This window comes from Nicrophorus vespilloides, unplaced genomic scaffold (genome assembly GCF_001412225.1).
Source record: "Nicrophorus vespilloides isolate i.1.1-1 unplaced genomic scaffold, Nicve_v1.0, whole genome shotgun sequence".
In the NCBI taxonomy this organism is placed as follows: domain Eukaryota; kingdom Metazoa; phylum Arthropoda; class Insecta; order Coleoptera; family Silphidae; genus Nicrophorus; species Nicrophorus vespilloides.
Window position 1 is genome coordinate 574,694 of NW_017099111.1, and position 27,127 is coordinate 601,820.

General features: G+C 29.9%; 1 protein-coding gene across 10 annotated transcripts in view; it reads right to left on the reverse strand.

Moving 5' to 3' along the window:
• Positions 1-5,219: 5,219 nt before the first annotated feature.
• LOC108564041 overlaps positions 5,220-27,127 on the reverse strand; it is a 57,133-nt gene continuing 35,225 nt past the window's right edge. For 5 of the 10 annotated variants that reach the window (XM_017922937.1, XM_017922933.1, XM_017922935.1 and 2 more), the window contains 8 exons: positions 19,081-20,813; positions 18,893-19,024; positions 9,992-10,244; positions 9,727-9,753; positions 9,044-9,325; positions 8,870-8,940; positions 5,723-5,731; positions 5,220-5,586 (listed from right to left, as the gene is read on the reverse strand). In XM_017922937.1, coding sequence (XP_017778426.1) covers positions 5,415-5,586; positions 5,723-5,731; positions 8,870-8,940; positions 9,044-9,325; positions 9,727-9,753; positions 9,992-10,244; positions 18,893-19,024; positions 19,081-20,813 — 2,679 coding nt within the window. In that variant the 3' untranslated portion in view covers positions 5,220-5,414. Of the gene's footprint in view, positions 5,587-5,722; positions 5,732-8,384; positions 8,670-8,869; positions 8,941-9,043; positions 9,326-9,726; positions 9,754-9,991; positions 10,245-18,892; positions 19,025-19,080; positions 20,814-27,127 lie in introns of those variants that run through there. The other 5 variants (XM_017922938.1, XM_017922931.1, XM_017922930.1 and 2 more) reach the window with 5 other exon arrangements.

The following is a 27,127-nucleotide window of genomic DNA, read 5'->3' on the forward strand; positions in this document are numbered from 1 at the left end:
CGGTGCTCAAAACTTTTATTGGGCGTGAAACTCGCTCTCTTCTTCGTAAATTCCATTCCATTTTTCAGTGGCATCTCTTTTATTTTCAGTTTCAACAGTATCGAAACTAATTACACGTGAATTTAAGTTACAGAGCGTGATAACAAAACGTAAAAAGAAAAAAGAAAGAAAAAGTTTTCGTTGTAAATTATGAACGAAAGTTGGGATGTGCTTTCCGTTTCCTTTTTGCTAAATTATAAGTAAAATAAAAGTTTTTTTTTTGTTTGTTTGTTATCTGTGATCTAATTTTGGGGAGTGAGTCACGTAATTTTTTTTTTTCTCCTTCTTCTGCCACTTTGCAATGTGAAAAGTTTACTTGGAGAATAATTCACGTTTGAGATCTTTTCTAACAAAATACAAAAAGTGAATGTGTGTGCAGGAAGGTGTTGTCTGTAGCGGAATACGGAAAACTTTGAAAGATTGTGCTCCAACGAATTACGTTTTGAAACCACTTTCAAGAGCTGGCACGCGTTTTAAAAAAATGATTACTTTGTAACAACTCTCTTTTAGGAAATTACTTGAATTCTGGAAATAATTTATAAAATTCCTTGAGCTTCACAAACTTTTTTTATAAATTACATTAATTTAATATTTGCAGTACACTTAAACTTGTTTGTGTAGATTGGTTAATGAAGAATCATTGTAAAAATATTTATAGTGTTATAGTGACATCAAAAATAAATTTTATTAAAAAATAAGGTAATGGGCGATGGTGTCCATTCACGTTTAAACTGTGCAACTTTTACAACAAGACAATTATGTTAAGAAAATGGTTAACTAATTGATTGCCTAGTTCAGTAATGGTGAATCTTTTAGGATAGGTGTATCAAAATTGGGAAAAAAGTAACATAACTCGGGTGTCGTATCACTCGTATACATTCCTATATTTCGTTGGAGATGAATATCTTTTTGGCGTTTCACGAAAATATCTCGCCGTGTCCTGACTGACAAGCCTTTCATAAGTTTGCCAGTTGAAGCTTTTTTTTATTAAACTTCAGCAAGCTGATTCTTTTCATCATCATCGTTATTGATTTTTTCCCAGATCGGAAATGGAACAGACAATCTTTACCTCTACAGCATCATCCTCAAGAGGTTTATCTATCAATTCATCTATATAAGCAAATGCTATAATTTTCTCAAGTTGAGACAAATTTTTAGTAGCAGAAGAAATTTCACCATTAATTATGTGAATTCCTCATTTGACAAAAACGTATATTTTTTAAATCGTGTAAAAATATTCCATGTTGAATAGGTTTGAGTATATTTATTACTTATATTACTTATATTTTTTATATTAAGAAATGGTAGAAAAATATCAAGGGTGTGAGAGGACTAGTGTCCTTTTGGTATAAGTTTAAATATATTTTTTTATGTTGTATAATTTTATTCACAATCTGTTCATCAATGTGAACATTGAGTAAATTTAAGATCGCGGTTGACATTAAATGAATAATCTTTCCCGGTGGATAGTTACCATTAAGGTTAACTTCAGCAGTATATTGATGCTCTGCGAACCCACTATTTCCTTTGACTGTGAATCTGCTGCTATCCTTAATACTGTCATAGACCATCAACTTGGCTAAAGGTCCATATGCTGAACCTCATTAATTTCACTGTCCATCTGTGATGAACGATGACCCTATTGCTGAAGGACCGAGAGGGCTCACAGAGGGCCTGGATTTACCAGGTTTTGAACCCACGAAATTGTAGGTTGAGCGACTTAACCATTCGGCTATTAATCGCCCTATAAGTTTAAATATGAAAATGTTATGAAATTGAATAACAATTACTGTTTCACCCCTAAAATGTCTAATATACAGTCTGTGATAAATTTACAATTTTATAGAAAAAATTCTTGTCTAAGAAATTAATTATTTGAGTTTTTCAGTTTTAAATACATTTGTTAAGTTTTACATTATTATGAGAATATTGATCTGTTTTACACAAAGTTTAAAGTTTGTTGTTTTAACCTAATCTTATATTTTTGTAAGAAATACTGTGGAACCTCGCTTAACGAGCATAATCCGCTTCAAAATGTTTGGATTTTTGCTCGTATAATGAAACAATTTTCCTCATATAAACTAATGTATTATACGATAATGCGTTCCATTTTGTGAGTCATTTGTCTTACAATTTATTTTGCTTGTTATGCGAGGTTCTACTGTATATAGGTTTGAATATCAGGAAAACTATATATCAATTGTACTTAAAATATTCATTGCAACAAAAACTAAATTTTCTTAAAATATCATCAACATTACAGTATTTTGTAATATCTACTAGTTATATAATGATTCAAACTTAAATTAAATATATGAATGTAACCTGTGAAAGTTTCTCTGAATGTGTGGTATATACACCCAGTATATACCACTAATTATACTTACGTTACATTTGGTGAAACCTTTTGGTTCTTGCCATTTATCTATTATTTATATTTATTGTTTAAGATAATTTCATTGTCTATAATAAATATGTTTTTAATCATAAAGATTGCATAATACATTTAATGTTTCTATAATTCTAAATATAAAATTTAATGAATTATAACGAAATATTAATTATATTAATCAACATAGTTGCATTTTACAGCATCGAAGGCAAATGTTATATTTTTTATAATTAAGAAAAATCTTCATTGCAGAATAATCATTAAAAAAAACTAAGATATTTATAATTAGATAATAACTATGAATTACTAAAAGTAAATTGTCGTATTCTTTAGCGTAAAAACTATATAATCAAATATGATAAAGATTGTACCAAAAAAAAACTCTACTGATATTTAATAGCAGTCATACAAACAAGAAGGAGAGCAGTACTTCAAGAAACCACAATACTAGGAAAGATAGGGTTATAGTTGTGGATGGAGTTTATTGTGTTTAGGAACTAAGTTTTGGTGACACCTTAAAAATGCAATCTCCTATTGGCAAGGTGAGCAATAACAACAAATAAACATTAGATTAAAAAACCGAGAACTAAAGATAACAGTATTCTGACAATGTTCAAGAAAAAATACAATAAATAAAGTAGAACACGGTATAAAAGTAAAGAAGGTGCATGAGGCTGTCTTAACTTACAATGGATGAGAAGAAGCGTAATATGAGTGACAGTGATAAGAAGGATAATAAGATCAGCAGTGATAGGTATAAAAATATAATGAAGAAATGTTATAATGAGTCTCTGTCTAAACTTACCAAGTATAAGAAAAAAGTTTCAGTGAAAAGACGGAAATCTCCAGTATAATTGAGTCGAGATTGCTGCAACCAAGTAAATAAGCAAATTGGAGAATAAGAAAACACCTCGAACGTTCCAAAACTTATTATTTGGTGACACATATGAGAAAGAGTGTAGAAAAAATATGAGTATAGCTAATCCCGAGATCATAAATAATCCAAGACTTCAACGGTACAGGAAATCCACAAGTTTAGTGAAGTCAAAGTAAATAACGCAAATTCGTGTAAATAACACAAAATGCTGCCTTCATTAGAAACCAATTATAGTTTGCAAAAGAATATCAATTGCAGAATGGATGATAGTGATAAGTTGAGGATCGGTCAAAAGCTGAACATCGAGATGTCCAAAGTGTACTTGTAATGCAGACAAAACATAGTAGGTATGTGAATGCTGCATCGAAATGTCAACAAGAAATATACCGAAAATGAAGTCATTAATAATACTAAGATATCCATGGTGAAATCGTGCAGGTCGGAATGCAATAAGTACGTACAACACCGAATTTGATGTTAGCTGCAGATAACAAAGACAAAAACTGGGCGATATATATTTGAAATATACGTATATTGTTTAAAAAATGTCCTATCATGTAAAAATATTGAGGATGTATTTTTGACTTAATTTTATTAGTTGTATTTTATTTATGTATTTTAAAATTATTTTTAATAAATATTATAAAACTTATTACTAGTACTTATTACTTATATTTATGAAATAATATTTGTGTCTTTGTAAGATTCGTAATTTCAGAAAATTATTTACTTATAACTATAGAATAAATATACAAATTTCTTTCAAATAAATAAAATTTAGTTTATTTTTAAATTTTCAAACCGTACTATAGTGAATCCTGACTGATCGAAGACGCACCATGCGAAGTATTGATTTTAGTTTTCAGTAAAATTACAAACTTCCACAAAAAAAACAGCTGGGTAGGTTTTGAATTTCATTTCACGTCGTTGTTTTACTGAGCACTTTTGTCCTACACGCTTTAGTTAATGATTGCTTTCGTCTGCACGATTTTGTCGCAGGACAAAATTGTTTTTGTTACAGCATCAAAACATTTCATAGTTACTTAACCAGATTTGGAATAAATCCAACTATATGGAAATTATATATTTTATCGACCACCTAAAATAGAAGTTAATAAAATTTAAAGGCAACATATACAGATAGTTCTACAAACCAAACAGTAAATTCCAACTGATCGAAGCCGCACCATGCGAGGTATTACTGTATACAACGATATATAAACAAGTAAAAGTTATTAAATAAAACAACTAATTATACATTAATAAATTTTATTAATTATTCCATTCATAATATAATTACAACAGAGAATGTAAACCGAACATACAAACAAAAAAAAAAGAATTGCATTGAGTTGTTGCTCAAATGAGTTTTCCGTTTAAATATTATCTGTATACGCTTAAATTGAATAATACTTCAATAGTAGTTGACAAACAAACAAAAAAAATATAATGAAAATTATGATAATGAAAGAAAAACATTAATTGCACGAAACGCAGAAAGTTAGAGAAAAAATTCACAAATTCTTCTGTTTTTTTTTTCTTTGACATTGTATTTAATATAAGTTTACATAATGTAATAATGCGCTCGCATTTGATTTATTTTCATTTATCATTACTTCATTTCATATTTTTTTTTACTGGTTTAGCTAAATTACATACAGATTAGATAAATTTGCCATATTTTTTTTTCATTCTTTAATTACTTATAAGATACACATTTTTGTTTTTTCTTCTTCTTCTTAATATTCTTCTTCAACTATTTTAAATACGCGCAAGTTATAATTATAGTATTAGGATAAATATGTAGGATGAAAATATTTACCGCCCGGTACACCTGATAAAAGTTTCATACAAAAAAAAACTAAAGGACAACGAAAATTTGAATTAAATAAAAAAATAATAATAATCATCATCATTATAATAATAATAATCTAAAAGTAAAATCACAGAAACAAAATTAAATTAAATCCCATCTAGATACATCGTTCCAAAAATTAAAGGTGACATCTCTTTTCTTCATTCTTACTTCCATTCTCTCTCTTCTATGTTTGTATATATATATTTATTTATTTCATCTTCTTTTTATTTTGCTTATTTAGGTAAGATTTAGGATGCGACATGCGTTTGTGGTGAACCCCTCGAGCGGCTGCAGGATCTTCTGGGGATGGAGGATCTCTGAGGAGTCACTGCCGCCTCTCCAGGCGTCCGCCACAGCCTGCTTGTGGTGCTTTGAGGAGGCAAGGACCTCTGGTTCTTCGGTCTCCTTCCTTCATTGACACTGCAAACAAGATACACGTCATAACCAAGCAACAAAATATTGTTTTACAACCTGAGACGACCAAACATCAATAAAATGTAAAACAAAACAAAAAAGAAAAGAACAACATTGGGAGGGATGTTGGTTTCAATCTTACCCGAAATGTCTGCCGAGGCCGCATGAAACATATAATAGACTATTACAAGTTGGGATAATTAATCAATGATCTATTAAAACTGGTTCTCACTCAGATTCACAAGCATTCGATTAGTTCTGAAGGATTAATAACAAAATGGAAGTGATTCAACCAAGGACTTCGAGGGAGCAACAACCACTAAACTTTTTAGTATTTTTGTTTTATTTGTTAAATAACTCTAATCGACATCACAGCTTTTCATCTAATCATCATTCTCCTAATCACACCTTCCATATAATACCTAAATACTCCAAACTCTCTAAACCCATCACTTCAATTAATAGAAAGCCAATGATTCTTATATACTTGCACCAACTTCAATACTCAAAATATATGATTACTATAAGTTATTTGATTATTATTACTTAACCTCGGTTAAAATATAATGTCTTTCTTATTTTTCTATGATAATTGTTACTAACAACACATGAATATTTTTATATATTTTTCCACTTAAAAGAAAATCGGATTATATTAATATAATTATCATTATTGATTATTGATTATATGTAAATAATATTTATTTGGCGATATATGTAGCCATAAATTATTAATATTTAGTGAAATATTTTCATATGAGTATCCTGTTCTAAAACTTAATTATTATTATTATAAAATGGTTATTTTTTTTTCAGTTTTACGTAAATATATTTGTATAGATTTCTTTAAGATACATTAATTTGTTTCGGAAAGTAAAAATTTATAAATGCATTATTCTGGTTTGATTACTCCTCAATTTTGTATTCAAATATAGTAATATTGACTAAAAAAACTGTAGCAACAAATAATAGCAGCGTTTCTATGGGTCGCGTTAATTTTGTAATTGGTTGCAAAATGACAGCTATCACCTTATGTCAAAGCGAGAATCTAGTGAATTGTGTGCAACTACAAACAAATATATTGGATTGAAAAACGTTGACATTCATGATGCAAATATATTCGTCATAAGCGCTACGCAATACAAGAGACCATGACAAACATAACCACTTAAGGGGTTAAAATAATTAATTTCAAAAATTGAGAAAATTCAGATATTAATTTTGTTTCTTCTTAATTTTGTTATCAAAATTATTTAATATTGACCTTGGCATAAAATTCATAAAACGAAAACTATATATTACTAATTTCAATAAAAATTAAGTTATTTTCTTGTAAAGTACAACTACTTTATAAAGACACACGTTTTAATCCTATAATTTTCATAATTGCATATTTTCTAGGAAACTAGTTAAATTTACACATGCATTGAATGCAAGTAGCAAAATAGAAAAAATGTTGTTAAGAAAGTACGTTGAAAAACGGAACGTCTGAAGAAATCAGTCTCACGGAAATGCCGGGGCGTTTTCGCAGATTTCCTGCGAAACCGATGAACAAAAGAACAAAAATGGTTACGTAATTTGAGTAACGTTAAAGGAAAAAACACCGCAAAACAGGCGTAAGAAGTTCGCATAAAAAGATCTCGTTAAAGAAAATACCCAACAGTTTGTAATATGAAAATATACAAATAATTATATTTTATAATGATTGCTTTAAATTAATTATATAAAAATATGTTGTTTAAATTGCACCATTTCTATATTCATAAAAAGTTAAATGTTAAGAAGAAAGTCCATTATATAATTATACGTTTTATCTTTTGATTAATGTATTTTTTTTCTTTGTTTATATTTTGTAGAGTAATAGTAATAATTAAATATATTTACAGATTTACTGCAAAAAAAAAGAATTTCATTTTATATACATTTATGCAGATATTATTTATGTCTATTTATAAAATGTCATGTAAGAACATCAGATGTTTTCGTAGATTTACGAATAAGAAAAAAATGAACATGGTTACTTTACTAGTGTAATTAATGTAATTAAAATACTTCGAAATAAAAGTTCGAATAAAATTATTATAAAAATAAACTTATTTAATAAATTTAATTATTAAATAACAAGATAAAACTACGATATTTGTGCAATTAATATTTTTGTATGATATTGCACTGATTATGTAACTTATTAATAATAGTGTAAATATGTTAAATCAAGATTCATCATCTATTTTGTTGATGGATTTTAAACAAAGTATTGCTAATCTTTTGAAACTATCTTTTCAAAAGTTCATAATAAATCAATTTCATTCATTAATAATATTAATACATTATTGTCTTGATTATAATTAAGACCTTTATTGTTTTGGTTATATAATTTTCAAAACTAACATTTTAAATACATATGTAATTCAACTGATTTATTATATTATTTGTAAATTAATTATTAAAATGGTGTTTTGCATTATCACGACTAAACAATAACTTATTTCATATTTTGAAAAATATACAAATTTTATGTTACTTCATCAATATGTATGTTTACTTGTATTTTAAAAGCTGTTGATTATTTGAGAATTTGTTAAAAACTTTGAACACTTCTCCATATCACATTTAATAAACATGCAAAAACTAGACATTTAAATAAATATATGTGATTCTAGTTTACTGCATTTAAATAGGTTGATTTATATTGAAGATCTATGTATAAAAATAGAATGTATATAAATAATTATATTTTTTAAAGTTTATGTTTAAAAAAATAAAATGAGAACAATCGAAGTCGAAGTTTTCTCTATAAATAAATAAAAAGTAATAGGGAAACTGTTATGAGAGCGTGACAGCAGTGAGAGCATATTGATGGATACTTTACCATTGTTTTCTTTAAAATATTATGGTCTACGTATTTTCTCGTTATTTTATAATAAATTGTAGCAATTATTGTTACTTATGGAAACTCGGTAAGAAAATCCGTGTTGCAGAGTGATGAGTAAGAGTACAAGAGATTGGCCAGACACAACAGATTCACAGCGCACAAAACAAACACCCCTAAAAGCACATCAGCACACTCTACCTGCCCTATCCTGAAACTATCCAAGTAGTTCGCATTTTTATTGCAGAAATGAGCAGCGTTAAGAAACAAGAACAAAAAACAAGAACAATGAGCATCGAGGTATGATTCGTAACGTAATCAACTAGAGTTTAAGCTAGTCTATGCGTTAGTAAAGTAATAGAATTGTGTAATTGTTAAAAGGTGTTAGTGAATTAATGAAACATAATATGGGTATACCTGACTAAACCCCCGTTAGCCTCAGTCGGTGATCCTTGAAGTAGGGACGGTCCAGCTGAAATAGGACGCAACTACGGAAGCAAAGGTCAGTGTTACTGTCTAAATGCTGTGAGAACTGTCCGGATGCAGAGTTTTCAGATCTGGACCGGAATCTTTAATTGTTATTGTACTTACTCTTTCCGTTTGGGTGGCTGCATTGCATGTCATTGCTGCCACGTTGACAGAGGCGGGCGCGCTTTGTGAGTTTTGCTGGTCTGTCGCCAGCTTTACCATTTCTTCTTGAAGATTCTGCACCATTCGTTCCTTGTCCTCGAGCTGATCCTGCAGGAACAGGACCTGTCGACGCAGGTTCGCCAACTCATCCATGTTGACGAACTCACCATCGTCCGTATCTTTATCACAATCCGAGCTAAAACCATTGAAGAACCCATTCTCTAATGAGTTGCGAGCTTCACACTAAACAACAAAAGAATATAATAATTAATACAAGGAAATTTAGAAATTATTTACAATAAAGTTTGAACATATATTATCTGCAATGCGTGATTTTCGTCTATTTATTTCATATTTAAATCTTCACATATTATATTTGCATAGCTAGTATATTTCAAGTACTATGTCATTCCCGGGATTCCCGGGAAATTAATCCATAAAAAGTGACCCATTGGTTTAAAATATGATTAAATATGATATTTTTAAAGAACTAGGTAATAAATACATGTATTGATATTTTATATGAAAAGTATGCGTATAATTGTAATAACAATAATAAAATATTTATGGCCCAAGTAAATAAGAATAAAATTAAAAAGTGCAGAAAACAAATTCGAAGAATTGTGCTTTCAGCGTGAACTCACCTTCGACAAATACTCTTCATCGGTTGGCTTATGGATTGCGAAGAAAAGCAACGAACATGCAAATAAAGTATAAATTTTAAAATAAAAGTTTGCAAAAATAAAAACAATAAATATGGCAATGTGATTTTTTTAACTTCCTCCGTTAAGCAACGTACATCAATAGTAAGTTGGTTAACTTTGGTTGCGTTACACAACAGTTGAACTTAGATCAAAGTCAGGCATGGAACTAAGTTCAACCACCGTTATCAAATTGTTTGTTGTGTACCTCATTAAGAACCCTCTTGAGTTTGAGCAGCATTGTTTTGATGCCCATAACATCTTGTTGCATGGCAGAATGCTGCGCCCTGTCGACCCTAATTGCAGAATCATCGGAATCGTAGCCACCTGTTCCGGTGGAGGATCTGCTGGACAGACGGAGAGGACTGGATTTTCCGCGAATAACATCACGTGGCGAATCAGGATGAGAACCGGGCGTCGCGGCGCGCGATCTCAGAAGTCGTGTCGGTCTAGACGACAACCTAAGTAACCAGAAACAAAAAAAAAACAACCGAATCAGAAAACTGGTCGAGGATAAAAGCTTTGTTTCGAAAGTGCTTTCTTTCTCTTAGAAGTATATGCATATAAAATTAAAGTTTAAAATGTTCACGAAACCGGAAAGCAACGTGTTTGGATCAGCACCTGGCTATAGTAACAGGAATGCCACTGGTGCGTCTCGGATGTTTCGGCTCTGCCGCAGCTGCAGCCATAATGACATGTTCTTAACTAGAGAATAGTACGTTGCTTCCGAGTTTACAGACTTCTAGGCACATCGATCACAGTTTCCTTGGCGACAAAATAATAAGGATGAAATAATGGAGGAAAACAATTAGATTATGGAGTAAATGGGAGACGTCGCGACGCTCTACATTTCTTCGGTGCGCTGCAATGCATAGGCCGTGGTTTGGAATGGAGAGAACGATGCGACTTGCGCGCATATTCCGCGTGGATGGCAGCAAAACTCAATGATACTAGTCCTGCGCCCTTCGTCCTTCGCCTACTCATACACTATTTTTAAACCTAACCTTTGCCATTTCACCCCAATCCCAACTATATTAAATCCCTTCCCTAATGTGCATTTAACCTCCTTGCAAACTCTATTTGCAAAATAAATTTTATACTAAATACAATTCAATTATTTTAGTCATTTAATTTAATAGAATAATAGTTTTTAAAATGTTTTACAAATTAATGCATTTTTAATTAAATATTAAATACTTTTGCATTATTACTTTACAGCAACATTTTCTTCTATTAATTGAAAAAAATCTAATATATGTTGAAATATACTTAAATTTTACAAATTTATCTTTGCTAAAGAAAATGACGATTATTTTATTTTTCAATTATCATTAGTAAAATGCAACAATGTAACATTTGTAATTCCAATTTATTTCTAGCATATTTTTCTTCATTTTATTTAATTAACTATATTCAATTGTCCTTTACTTTGTGCATTTTATTTGCTATAACCCTTTTCAATTAACCTTAATTACTTTTAACGATTTTTATCCAGTAATTACGTTTTATTTTGTTTTAATTATAATCAGTGTAATTAGTGCGGAATAGCCTTTTGTAGCAGTTTTTCATAATTATTGTATGGAAATATTGAATTATGATTTTTTTGTATTATTGCAATTTTTATTATTATCGTCAGAATAATTATTTAACTTTTCAATTACCAAAAATAACTATAATACATATATTATCTAATTTCGTCTTAAATCTACTAAAAACTTTATTTTAAATAAATCTATAATTAAAACCAATCGTAATTAAAATCTTTACATACCTTAATATTTTATATTTCTTTTAATTATCAATGTAAGATTAAAAAGAATTTTAATTAATATAGAAATAGTTATGTAATTATTATTATTTATTAAATACTAAATTATATTAATCTAGAGAGCAATCAAAACTTGTTTTAAAGTCATCTTTAATGTCTAATAAATTTTGTATAAATTTGCTTTGGTGTGCAAACTTTAATTTGCAGTAAATTTACCATAAAACAACAGTGCTATATAATACCTGTATCCTTTGTTTAATTTCCGTTAACCTTTATATATAATATATATAACATATATACATATATATATACATATACATATAACCAATAACTGCCTTTACATCATAGCGTTTGAAAATTGACCTAAATTGATTAATTTATTTCGTTTAGTTCATTCTATTTGGTTGGCAAGAAAGTAATTTTGGTTTTCATAAAGACTTCTGTCAATGTTATAATTTTTACTTTTCTCATTTGAAAAATGTCACTTTTAGCTTCCTTTAGAAGCTTAATTTTGTTTGCTGCTGTTAGTTTAGGGTCAATTTTAACAGAAGTTCAAAACCGAGAATTTTCGACATATTGTACTTTTTTATTTCCGTAAAAGCAAAAAGTTGCTAAGGCTTTGAAGCGACTGATGACTTCATCTTACATTAAAGCAACAAATTTCTTGTTTAAATATCTTCATGTGGTCAATCTCTATAACATTGTTTGATACATGCCATGACGTATCTGTAATTGCCTACTGCGTTTTCGATTGGAATTGTTGATGTATTTCAATGCTGTAACTCCAGCATTGAATTGCTTAACTGTATTTCAAACGACTAAACAGGCTTTATAAACAACCAGTTTTAACTTTTATTATACTTTAAATTACTTTTCTCTTTGTACATAATTGTTTTCTTTCTTTTAAATTGGATACCTTTTCAGTTAATTCATTTTAAAACAACAACAACAACCTAAACACAATTTTTTTACTTGAGTAATTGTTATTTGTTATTATTAATTAATTATTGATATATAAAGTAAGGAAATACATATGGTCAATAGTAATTTATGACTATTTTGTGACTATTTCAATAAATATTATTATAATATAAGTAATAAATGTGTAAATCAATGATATGACCAAATATAATAATACCTTGGGGTACATAAGTTTAATTTTTTGTTATTTTTTTTTATATAAAATACTTATTTACATAATGTTATTTATATAAAAATGATTACCATATTAGAAAGTGTACATACATCAACCAGTTTTTTTTTATACATATTTCATTCATTTCATCAAAGAGTTTAAGTAATTGAAAGTATTTTTTTAAGTTCAAAGTTTAGCATTTGTAAGGATACAAAATATAATATGATTGTGAGTTTAAAAATAAGAATGAGTCATTTATAGAAGACTATCACAGTTTGATTTCCATACATTGTGTTTAAATAAATGTCAACTTTTTTATTTTTGATAAATACTGACTAACAATAATTTGTTCACGTAAAAAGTTGTAGACTAAAAATTATCTGAAACGGATGACGGTTTTCAATGTAATCGCAAAAACAAACAGTTTTGTGAACGAGTTAAAGCTGCTAAGTCCGAAATTAAACAAAGTTAAACGCTTACTCAAATACTTCCATGTAGGTTTTATGTAATCGTCAATTTATAGCAATTCACACTTCATTTCATTATATACCAACAGATTACGTAAATCCCAAATAAATACTATTCAAATACTTGTATTGTAATAATTATATTATCAATCAATTTTACAGCAATATTGATACATTGTTATTATTAAAAAAAAACTTCAATTAATAATAAATTTTAAACTAATTAAAATAATATAAGATAAAACCAAAAGAAATTTCATTTTTGTTTTCATTGCGTTACTTTGAAACCAGTGTTTTTTGGTATTGTTTTGAAGCTCTGTTAGTAATATTTCTATTTCGACATTTTCTAATATTGGCTTTTACATAAAAAATGTAAAGGCCAGATATTGAAGAGTTCAATATTTTCAATATTTTATGCTGTTTTTATATGTTAAAGAATTGAAATCAAAAGAAGCTACCCAGACCATCTGCAATATTTATGGAGTCATCTTGAATTCTCGATAGTGCTATGATTTCAAAACATCCAAAATGATGATAGGGAGTTCAGACATATACCAACATACATACCTCTTAAGAACTATAATGATACTTTAAACTCATTAGTGGAGTACGTTACGCTTAAAACAATCAAGGAATTGTTACAAAACCTTGCTGGTCACATAAACTTTTTGACGACATTAGAAATAATCATTTCTTCATCTTTTTTGTCCAGATATGAAAATCGATACGTTTCTTAGAAAATCTGTTACTGCAGAGGTGTATTATGTCCAAGGAAGAGTAATATTAAAAGCGGAACTGTTTTTAGTAAACAATTAAAGAAGAATTCTATAGTATGCTAATGCAAGACCACACGTAACTAGGATTAAGCAGGACAAAATAAGAAAACTTGATTCAGAAGTTCTGCAACATTCAATCATATCCACTTGATATTACACCTTCGGACTGTCAACTTTTTAAGTCGAATGTTGAACAAGTCCGAACTCACTTGGAGTCATATATTAATTAAAAACCGCCAGAATTTTACGAAAGATGTATAACTATCTATTATGTAGAAGAAGATCGCAAATAATATACAGAAACTATTTAACAGAATAATATTGGACAATTTTTGTTTAAATAATTTTCTTGTCGCATTAAAAAAATGTCATTTCTTTCCACTTATATTTCGTGTTAATATGAAAAGGATTATACATTCTTATTCCATTACACTTAAAAGAAACTGAAAATAATCTAATTATGTTTCAAATAATAATTAATTCTTGATACAGGAAAATAATATTTACAGTTAATAAATAAAGATTTCTACGTTGTGTCTATAAAGCTAAAATACGGTGTTTTAAACTGCATAATAATACATTATGCATGCTTTGTTTATACTGGCAAGATATGCATGTACTATTTATAAAATGTAACTTTTTTTTTATCGCCAATATTTAACACGTGAAAGATGAAGGTGAGTATAATTATCTCATCAGTCAGTAGAAGTTATTATAAAATTTGCAACCGTCCTTCCACATTAATTGACATTTTTTCAATGGCTTTCACTTATTTTTTTGTTTTTTGATTTACATCAATAGAAATAATTATTTATACGCCCAAAAAACATATTTTCACATTTTAGTGAATTTGTCAAAAACGATCATAGAATGGACACAAAAGGTGTTAAAGATGGATAATTGAGGAATGTAACATGTATTCATTTATTGCTGTTATTTCATCCATTTGTCACATGAAGTAATATAAAATTTACGCCCAAAAAAAAGATTTTTTTTTGTGTCTTCACATTTTAGTGATATTGTCAAAAACTAACAGTTTATATTTAGTTTAATATCAATAATTTCATGTTTAATTACAAATAACTTGTAGTAAATCTTCTTGCTATAAAATTCCTGTATTATTTGCCTTGAAATGATGATATTTCCATTTAAAGAAATATAATAAAATAATTTCATAATATTTGTTTTATTACTAAAATGAATGACTAACATAATTTACAATAGCTTAGTTTCTAATATAAATGATTAACTAACATTGACATTTAATTGATTCATTTTAATTATAGAACGGAAATAAGTAAGATCAGTTTTTGGTAATACCATGATTATTTTAGTTGTAATTTCCAGCAATTATCAAACGTAATTATACATCTAAACACGCTTTAATTAAACGCGCATAATCAAAAACGTATAAATGGATTAATTAAAAACTTCATTCGGCTGAAGCCTTCCAAGCGCAAATCTAATTATATTTCCTTTTGATGTTTTACTACATTATTTCTACTCTATAAACAGCTCATTATTTTAGTCCACCAGAACGTTGATGATTCAAATTCAAAGCAAAATATAATTATTTTCAAAGATAATCCAGAATGACAAAAAATGTGAAGTTTACCTTTGTAGAATACATTTTCAGTACACCTTTGTATAATAATAATTTTCCTCATTACAGAATTCCGCATGTTTCACTCATTATAACACAAAAGAAGATTACATCAAAGTATAAACTAAAGAATAAAAACGTAGAGATCTTCAGAATAAAACTTAATTAGAAGAATAATTTTGAAAGTACTAACATAAATTAATTATATTAATAATAATTATCTTAATTATATTTGTTTATAATAATACCATCATTTTAGTCTATTTATAATAAATACCAAAACGAGGTGTTTATAAAATTATTAATGATTATTTCAAATTAATTACATAATTTATGTACTAAAATTATTATATATGCAAGTTATTGAAGTTTACATAAAACAATATTGCTTTTTATTAAACCAAACAAGCGCATACTGCGGCTTCGATTAGCCCGTTTATTTTAATATGCACTATGCGAGGTACTGCTATATACTCATGAATGAAAAAAATGTTACTTACACCACAGACTGAATGGAATACAGACATTATGAAAGATTAACAAAAACGATTAATTGCAAATAAATGAGAAAGAGAAACGCAACGAAAGGAATGACATTGAATGATCTGAACTGTGGTTCTTGAAAGACTGAATACAAGCATTCATCAAAAAGTACTTTCACAGTAGATTTGCAGGTGTTCCATGCACGCGCTTACATAAATAGAAACAGTATTTTTTTTGTACAACAAAATTGCAATGATTCAGACGTTTCAAAATAGAATTGCATAGAACCTGACATATTTTTTTTGATAAGTTTATATTATCTAGCTCGTAACCGGTTTATAAATAGTAACCTACACAAATACTGAAAGCAAACTTCAAGTCAATTTGTTATTGAAATAGAATTGGTTAAGATTATTTTTTTCGGTACGTCGTAAATTAAACACTTAAGGATCTAGTGTAAATTTGGTTGATTGCCATAAAATAGTTGAGATAAATTTAGAATCTAATTAGACCAGACGAAATAAGAAAAAGTGCGTACTGAGGATCGAGAATAGTCTTGAAAGTATATTAAGGAAATACGAGATTTATTGAGATTGAATTTTCACTTGCAATTTAAGAGAAATCAGATTTTGATAGAGGATTTTCTCAATACTCATACTTACTTACATAAAAACAATATTAAAATTTTATAAATCTCGATTATATTTGGTCCTTTTCAATAGTTTCATTATTTTAAATATTTAAATAATCATTGTTATTAATTAATTAATAATTTAATATGTTACAAAAAATGTGTGAAATAAACTAATTTAGAAGAAAATTTAGCTAATAAAAATTAATTGAATATCTTAATTAGATTAGATTTCTAATTTAAAAATAACGAAATTCATAAACAAAGTTTTCTCAGTTTAAACATCAATTTGAGTTATCCTATTTTAAAAGCAACCTTGGATTTTAATTACATCGGAAACTGTCTTTAAATTTTCTTCACTTTTTAATTTAAAATGTGATTTGGGCATTACGCAAATATTATCAATTTTAATTGGTAAATTTGCCATACATTTGATATTAATTTTTAACGGACTTTAAAAAATAATCTAATTTTCCTAATTTACAAAAAATTAAATATAAAATATTAAATTTCATAGATAATTGTCATTCTTTAATGGAAAATTCTAAATAAATTTATTTGATTTTTAACGAAGATAATTCAGACGTATTAAAAAGTAGTTAATACATAATTTAATTTGTATTTAAATGCGTATTGATAAAATCAGATAAAAACAATTTATAATGCACTTGAGCTAAGGATAAGATGAATCTGGTTAAGATTAGAAGAATGTGTCGATCGAACTCGGAAAGTCTAAAATTAAACTCAGTAAAATGTTAAATAAAAATAACAGTTGTCCGTGTGAAACGCAGCATCCAAAACATTTATTCGTTCACATTTCTTGGATTTGAAGTTCAATAAACTCCGGAGTGAAAGAACACTCAGTTTCCCGGAAAATGGTATAAGATAATTTAACCTTGAGCTTTGGATAATGAAACTAGAGAATTAGGATAAATTGGATCGATAGGCTTGCTGCAAAAATTAGATCCAATTTGGGATCGTTATCAGCCGACAATAAAGTACACATTACGCGCTTTCCTCCGATAAAATGCTATCAAGGTTGATTATCGCAATAACGACTGAAGTGGAACGAATCATGAATTAATGTTTGAAAACTATATAAAAAAAAGCATACATTAATCATTAGAAACACAGCGTATCAAGGCAAGCTTGACGAACTTGGCCTCAATAATCTTCCAAAAGCAGTTGCCAAAAATTTTCAGTCAGCTGATGTCACGCAATTAAAACAAAATAGCAATGGTTTCGTGATGATTCGAAGGCACAGTTACATCTGAAATGACCGTAATTAAATTCACACGCATCCCTGCGTCCGTCGTGGTTTCTAAAATTGCAGGCATTCCGTCAGGGCGCGAAAATCAAAAGTTCATTGAACAAGAACAACATTCTTAAACGCTCTTTTTGAGAAACCATAATCGCTCCCATTTCACGTATCTCGGTTTCGAATGAGGAAGTCGCAACTGGTAGGGTTTCAGCGTGTAAAATGGATCAAAACCCGTTTTTAGGTCGTTAACCACATGCAGCAATATCCTCGACTCTCCATTCTTCTTTCGTTTCGACTTTTATTTACAAAACAAATTTCGTTTTCGGTTGATTTCACTAAGCGCTTTCCTAACAAACAGGTACTTTACCGCAAATGCAAATCTCTACATAAACATATTTCAAATTATTTATATATATTATACCCATTGACTACTGGAATCGGGATCTGGTGGTTTTTGCCAACAACGCTCTTCATCTCGTCTTTCTTCTCGCACTTATCCCACATTGTTATGAAACACCACAAAATGTAAATCTTCAGTCGAACTCATTAACTTTTTTTTTAATTTATATTCTTCACTCAATATTTTCCGCTGTATTCAAAGAAAAACTAATTTCAGATTTTCCAAGCGCACCGTGCCAACTTTCCGCCGCGTCCAGCTGTTTACTATTTTATTTTCGCTCCGGCGGATCTCGCAGCATGTGCACGATATTACTATGACTCACCTGCCTTCGAAAACCACAGGTAGATACATACAATTACTTCCACCTGAGAACAATCGTAGGCAACCACGTGTACCGGCATCACGTAACGAATTATGTAAATGTATTGTATAGGCAACTAAATTAACACTCTGCAAATGAATAGCATATGTCTATTGACATTTTGCATCATTTACGTGTAAGATGAAATAAAGGGACAGTAAGGGCCAGTTAGAGTTGGCAAGAAGTATTATTAAAAACATATTAATTAAATAATATAATATTACCTTTTAGTAGATGATCGTGTATCGCAGGCACTCAATATTGAAGGCCAATCTCTCATGATTTCGGATGTTTTCAACTCAATACTGCGCACTTTGACGTCATCCAAAGAAAAGCGGCAACTGCTTTGTTCGGTTCTACAAAGTGTAATTGAATTAGTTTAATGGGTGGATTTTGTTTGTAATTGGATTACCTATCAAGATCTTCTACGCCGCTGCTTTGGCTCTGCTCTAAATCGAGCATGCAATCATCTGAGTCGATGCTTTCGCAAGGTGACAGAGTATCTAAAGATCCCGTCCTGGAGCTGAGTAGTTTCTTATTGCGTAAAATGAGCGGACTGCCTTCGAATGCGCCCATGATCCTTCTCTTAGGGACAGGGGTGGTTTCCACTAAAGTTGGAGTGGCCTCGCTGTAAGCTTCACTATTGCCAGCCGTCAGAGTATCATCAAATACAAGTGCGGGTTGATCTGCGATTTCATCATCTATTAGAAAGTCTTCCCGGTCATCAGAGAGCGAAAGAGAGTTTGATTCGTTAGTGGGACTACCCGGTGCTGACAGAGTCAACTTCTCGTTAATATCTTTGGAGTTTGAAAAGCTGTTGTTCTTCTTAGTGTCTTCGGAGTAACTGCAGACGATGCTGTCAACGGGTGACGTTTCATCTTCTAAGTTAATGGAATCTTCAGCGTTAGCAGCCACCGCGGCGAATTTCGGATCTTCAATGGATAGAATGACGTTGCGAATTTCGCTTTTCGGTATTGTGCTTGTCAGTGAAGCTGTCATGAGATTTTGCAAGGCTGATCCAATCGAGGTGGCCGTCATTTTGTTGTGGATGACAGGTACTTGATCCTTCTCGCGACTCTCGTCGCTGGAGCTGAAGCTGCAACTGAAATCATCGGCCATAGCTTCTCCAGCGGCGTTATTCCACATTTGATCATCTGAACTCGGTGGACTTGAGTCGTTTTCCTTGATGCGGGTTTTAAGGAATGATTTCGGTTTCTCAACGCGTTTCTCTTCTTCGTAATGACTGGAGGCGTCAGAGGATGTTAACGAGTTACGACGAATCCTGTCATTGTCTATTTTCCTTTGGTACTCGATTGTCCTGTCCCGAACGAAGCCGCTGTTTTGGCGTTGGAAAGCGCTTGGCAATGGAGGAAGTGGAAGCGTGATCGGCTCCGAAACTTCATCTATGTCTCTAACATCAAAGGTGTTTCCACACACGATAGCCTCCAAGTTACGACCTCTTATCTTAGTACGACGGAACATCGGAGAGCAGTCAAGCTGCTGGATGTTATCGCTGCCGACGCCCGAGTCCTCCGTCTCCTCCGGCTGCTGGTTTTGTTTAGTATTATTGTTGGCAAGAGTCTTTGCGGTTTTTGATTCCATGATTTTAATAGGCATCGGGCGGGGAAGCTGGTTGCTCTGAAGAGTAAACTTGTTGGGCTGGGGAAGGCCACCATTAACTTTGATCGTGCGGTTCTTGTTTGAGTCTATGGATGTTTTGTGCATTTCCACTTTTGCTTTAATCGCGTTCTCTAACTTTTCCACTTCTTTGTTGTTGTTGGAATATTCCATGTGGGCTGGAGGATGTGTGTTTATGTCGGCGACGCGGTTCAGGCGGTTTGCGTTCGACTGGCGGAAGCCGAAGCGGCTCACTTTCGTTCCTGCTGCTTCCTTCTTCGGGGGTGGAAGTCGGTGAGGGGTGGATCTACCCGATTGCATAGCATTCGTGGTTAGGGGCTCGGTGTCACCTGTGTTACCATTGTTGTCGATGGTTTCCGTTGAGGCGTTCGCAAGACGTCTGGCGGCTGTTGGGTTCTCGGCGACCGACGTCGCATTCGTCGGTCGCCTCTTAAAACCGAATGATGTTGCCATCCCTTTGGTTAAGCTCGCCTTTTTAATACTACTTTTATTCTCATCCTCGGGACTCTGAAAAACAAATAACACCAATTAACTACACTTCATTAGACACATAAGCAACTTTAAATCGTCTCAAATCAATATCAGTTTTCTCTATGACATTTACACTAACCATGACAACTTATATGAAATATTTTGAAGGCTGACTAAAGCAGACGGATCTAAAACTACCAATTAAGGTAGCCGAGTGGAGTGGGATAAAGAAAGTAAACAATGCACGGTTATAAGTATACAAAGCATGTCTGTAAATACATAACAGCCTACTTCCATGTACGTAATGCTCAAAAGATGACGAAAATGGTACGGCCCATCTTGTAAATTTGTATTATTGATTTGACATATACCTTATATATTAGTTTGTTTATATCCTAAATAATCAAAATACAAATTATCAAACATTATCAACTATTTTCCAAATCAGATTCGCAATTTTTAAAATAATTACACAAGAAGTGATTTAAATTTATGAAGCCTGAAGTATTCTGCTGCAGCGAACCATACAAATTCTTCACTCGAAGGCAAAATTTTCAATCTGCGATCGGCAGTAACGACCGCTTGTTATATAAGGCCACTCGGGGCCACGTAAATTAAGATAGTCAAAGTCGTAATTCAATTTGCAAACCAGATTTGATTCTAATGATGAATAACAGCCAGAGCCAGTTACCATTTTTAACCATGCTCCCAAGGATGCGGTATTTGCATACTACATAATTCGAGCAATTAAATGAGCGTAATAAGATTGGCTTGATTAATGTTGCAACTAACACGACGCGTAAGTGGACTTCATTTACATAATGAGAGTTTTAAGGGAATATTCGTGCTCGAAGTTTTCGTGCTAGAATTATATTTTTTATATACATATACAGTTAGCACTCAGTTAACGTACATCCATTAAATATACATTCGATAATACGTATTTGCGGCCAAATACTTAAATAAATCACTTTGTCCACATTAACATACAAGTATTCGTAATAACGTACAATAATACACATTCATAGTGAGTATCCTTTTTCATAAATATTTGTTAATGATAATATAAATATCTATATAAAATTATGCTCGCAAAATGTACGATCCCATGAACATCGAGTAGATTTGAGCGAATTAAGAAACACGTATGTACCAAATATTGTAAACTGATAAATTTATAAGGAAATTAACCATCCGATTAACGTAGTCTATTTGTGTACGTTAATTGAACATTTACTGTATATTTATATGACAAAAAAGGAAACTGTGATCGATACTGTGTCAAGGGAAATGCTGCTATCTTTCACCTTGCATTAGAATATCTGCGGTTAACGATCACACATATGAATGGTGGCTTGCAGAAGAATAATGATATGGTAGCATTGTTCATTGATGTTTCGACAGCGTCTATATGCAGACGAAATACTGTTATGGAGGCCCGAGTAGACACGACGTTTGTCATGCGAAGATGTGTGTCACGTCTATAGAACAATATATTATTTGACTAATTGCGAAGAAACTGCATACAGCTACACTCTGTGTGAGAGAGTGCTTTCGAAACGACCTGGGAATTCAACTTCAAAACAATATCGTATACTTAATCCGAACAGTACACAACTATACTTAGATTTTTTTATACTCGCACCTGATTCTACCTCATTTCTTTTATCCACTTGTTCTCTTCCACTTTAATTTATTGGATTTAACGATAATGCGGTGAAAGGCGACGTCGAAAGACAAGTACTCACAATTCCACACGTCGAGGCGAAACTGGGATCGGTTTTACATACAAATTCCGCACCGTTAGGCTACCAATAAATTTTAGAAATTTTCAATGCACAACCAGACACATTCACATGGATTTTTCTAATAGGTTTTCCAGCGTTTTACGCGATGACCATTGAATGGTAACTGCGATCCGAGAATGCCGCAGGTTTCAAAGTCGAGATCACGAGTTTGTCGAACGAATTATTTGCGGGAACAATTAGAGTCAAATTGCATAATTTCATCTTTCTCCTTTGTACAGGTTTCATAGACAATGAGTGTTTGTTTTTGTCCTGAATTCGTTACCTGCCCGAGGATCTTAACCGCAACTCAAAATTGAAATTGCAAATCAGTGTTGATGATTTCACAAAAATAATATTTCTTTCATTAGCTTTTTTAAATGTATATAATGATTTATATTTTATATTATAGTTACAATTTTATGTGTATTAAAATATGGTTTTGGTATATTTTATTTCTTCTGTAATGTTTTAATTTGATATGATACTATTCACTATCCGTGACATGTCATAAGTGTTTATAGATGACGTAGCATGATTAAAAGTTGACAGTTCAGATGTCAACAAACTCCATAACCAATGGTAGTGTACCTCCTTACAAACAGTTATGTCACTTGTCATGGATCCAAAATAAGAAATTTAACGTTTTTAACTAAAATTTACTAATTATTAAAGCAATCAAATGACCTTATTAAATTATTTATTTAGGTGCTTAAGATTTGAAAACTTATACTTATTCAATATTTATTCAATTATATAACAGTTAACAATTATGGGATGGATATTTTACTTAGTTACATAGCAATAATAGACATTTTATCATTTTATTTGATATTTCCATAATATTTTTTAAATATACTAAGAAAAAATAATACTCGAGTACATGAAAAAAACAAACTTTTAGTTAATTTAAACTTTATTAAAAGTTTTACCTTTTCAAGTTCTTTTTAAATTATATAAAGGAAAATTAATGACCTTTCTGAGGCATTTGAGAAGTTGAAAGAAAAGAAAAAAGTTTTACATTCAATCTAAATTAATTTTCGTACCAACATTTTGAATAATGGTGTTATTATCTATATTAAATATAACTCATGAAAATATTATACACTTTATATAAAATGATTTATTTCAATAGTTATAAGAATATTATATCAGGAAATAATGATAATAATATATATTTCTTTAAAAAAATAAATATTTTTCTAAATATATCTAAAATTTTAAAATATTATTACATAACACTAACGAAATATAATACTTTGTTTATATTAAGTACACTTTATATTACGTATAATGTGTGAATGAATAGTATTTCCAATATTTTATATTGTTTTTACGTATATTATTTTACATATTGAACTCTTTATGCATATTCTCAATAAACTAGATATAAATCTATTCGAAGAATTGACTCTGCTTAGTTTATATTTGTGTTTAAGAAATGATGAAATTGGTATTTGAATTTGATTTTTTCTTGGCTTTTAATATCAACTATCAATGATTTATAGTACAACAATTGTACATTATTCAAGCTTGAGTGAATGCATTTTTGACAGGTTCGAAATACTGAATTTGGATCAGCTATTGCAACATTTATTCCACACCTAAATCGTTACTAATAAATGATTTAACATAAACGATTTTTAAATATGTTTACTGTTTTGTGAGTCATTCAGCTTTCTTACTATCAATAATAATTGCGTGATGTAATATTTTATTTTAATATTTTGTGTATAGTTAAAAGAAAAATTAATATAAAATTAGTTCTTTACTTCCAATTTCTTTTGGTAAAATCTTATATTTTAGAAAATATTGAAATTACATTTTTTTTGTTTGTTTTCATAAATTTATACTTTTTTTTAATGAATGAAAAATTAATTAGAAAATCAACCTTTTAAATTATAAATCTATATAATATAATTTATTTCTGTGATTCCATAAATTTGTTTGTAACAAATATAGATAGATTCGAAGCGATTTCGTAGCAGCGAAGGATTGCCTTGGGCCATTGGTTCTCAACGGAAATCTGCAGCTCTCACTTGCGGCTCCCAGAAAATATGTGAAGACACATCGGCCACACCCTTTCAAACTACTTATACACCTTTATTCTCCAAGCTAGGAATCGAGCGAGGGTAGCCGGATGTGACGAAACGTACGAGAAATGTTATTTCCTCGACAACAAAAAATCCATACTCTGCTAAACTTGCCAACCGTAAAAATCCCGACCTCAGATCGTTGGTCTATTTACAGAACACAATTGATCCTACGTTATGCAAGCAGATTTATTACAATCGCCACTCTTTGTTTATAGACTTTGTAATCAATTTATTTGGAATTTACGAGTTTGATAATAAAAATCTTTATTTATATAAAGGAAAGTTATCACTCGTTTTCTATTCTTGGAAATCGAGAATTATATATTTGATTAAAACGTAAGAAATGAAAGTAATTGATGAAACTGAAAACTTTATACTATTATTAACATTATTAGTGATTTCCATAATAACTACTTCAACTCGATTTTTAATATAATAATCTAAGTTTATTTAAAGAAAATGGATATTGAAGAATAGACGTTTTTAAATAATTTAAACTTTATCAAAAGTTTTCAACTTTAATTCCATATGAATTCCATAAAAATTGATAGTATATATTTATTATTGAAAATATTTTTTTTTAATTTTTCAATAATGAAAATAAAACATAATTACGTAAAGTTATATCTACAATACAATGTAATAATTAAATATTTTGATTAATTGATTCGTTCAGTGAAATCCACATGTAAATATGTATTATACAACTGCGTTTCTTAACTTATGGGTCGTGACTCAAAATTGGATCACTATACATTTTTAATATGTTCAGTTGCGCTGCTAAAAGATTGAATAATGAGTAAAAACAGAGATTATCTCTATTTATATATTTTTTTGTGCTAACGAATATTATTTATTTAAAATATTAATTTACATTATTTAAAGAGATAATGAAGACATTATTTTAATCTCTTGTGCTGTTTCCTCTTAATGTAAATTGTAATTGAATGAATGATGCCCTTCACCTGTGTGTGAGTGTGAGAGAAAAGTATCCAAGAATTTGCATACATTTCTCACGTTCTCATTGTCTTCCTAAAATGCATATATATATATTCTACCATAAAGAGCCACATACAACATCCAATTTTCTTGATTTCATGAAGATTTCTCTCGAAAGTTATGTTATAATGCAAACACTGTTTTCCAAGTACATCACAAAAAAAAACAATAGTAATTCTAGCATACATTATTCAACAAGATATAATCATGAATTATATGCAAATTATTTTATATTATTCGTTAAGTCTACATAACATATTTTTTTAATAAAAATCAGTTCCATCAATATACCAGACCATTTGATAATACAGTCATATATGGCATTGTGCCGGTAATCTGTGTCTAAAACCGGATTAATTAAGGACTTTAAAACTTCATAAAAAGAGACATGTATGTAAAAACTATATGTTTGTGTACAATTTATTTTACTTAAGTAAACTTTAGTTTGTTTTGAAATTTTCAAACTGGATCTAGTGAATCTTACTAGTTTTCTGTTATAAGAAAATTTATTTAATAAACATTGTTTTTATTACGAAATTCACATAAGAATATATCATAAGATTTGAACGGATTTTTGTAACATAGAAGAAAAATCTTTTTATTTCGTAGCACGAAAACCATTCGACTCTAATTTTTTGCCCTTTCAATATGTCAACGGAATTCCCAGAGCTCCCGTTTATTTCCAGATTCATAAAACATTTCATGCCATGAGTTGCAATATACTTTACAGTGAAGGCAGCTCAAATCTTTATATTTGCACTTATATTTTATGTTATACTATATAAATTTTACTTAACTTAACGAGCATAATCCACTCCAAAATTTCTGGATTTTTACTCGTATAGTGATACAATTTTCCCCATATAAACTAATGTAATAAGTTCCATTTTGCGAGTCATTTTCTTACAATTTATTTTGCTCGTTAAGGTTCCACTGTATTAGTTTAATATGACTGTTACAAAAAATATTATTCTTATTGATACTTAATAATGACAAATAAAAGGATAAGCAAATAATCGCTCATAAAAACTATAAAACTATTTCCGATTTTTCATCCTATCGACTATTATTGTTCATGAATTTCATGAACACATGCAATATAATTTATTATGTAATTTCTTATTTTTTACATCTAGTTCCAATAATTGGTTTGGTTTAAATAAATTTAATGAAATGATAATCATATTCAATTATTCATTAAGGTCACACAACAATAATAACAAGTACCATATAAACTAATCAAATATGTATTTTATATAAGAAAAGTAAATGTGATTGTAATGAAACAAGAATAATGCAACGAGATTGTAACACGGGCATTAGCATGTTAATAAATCTATTAAAGCGTTCGGTTTCACTCTCTACATTAACGTGTATAAGTATCATAAAATTCATGAAGCAGAAAACTGTCAAGTTATTGACCTTAATTCTCGCCTATACGTACCAAATGAACAAACTATGAAATTATTAT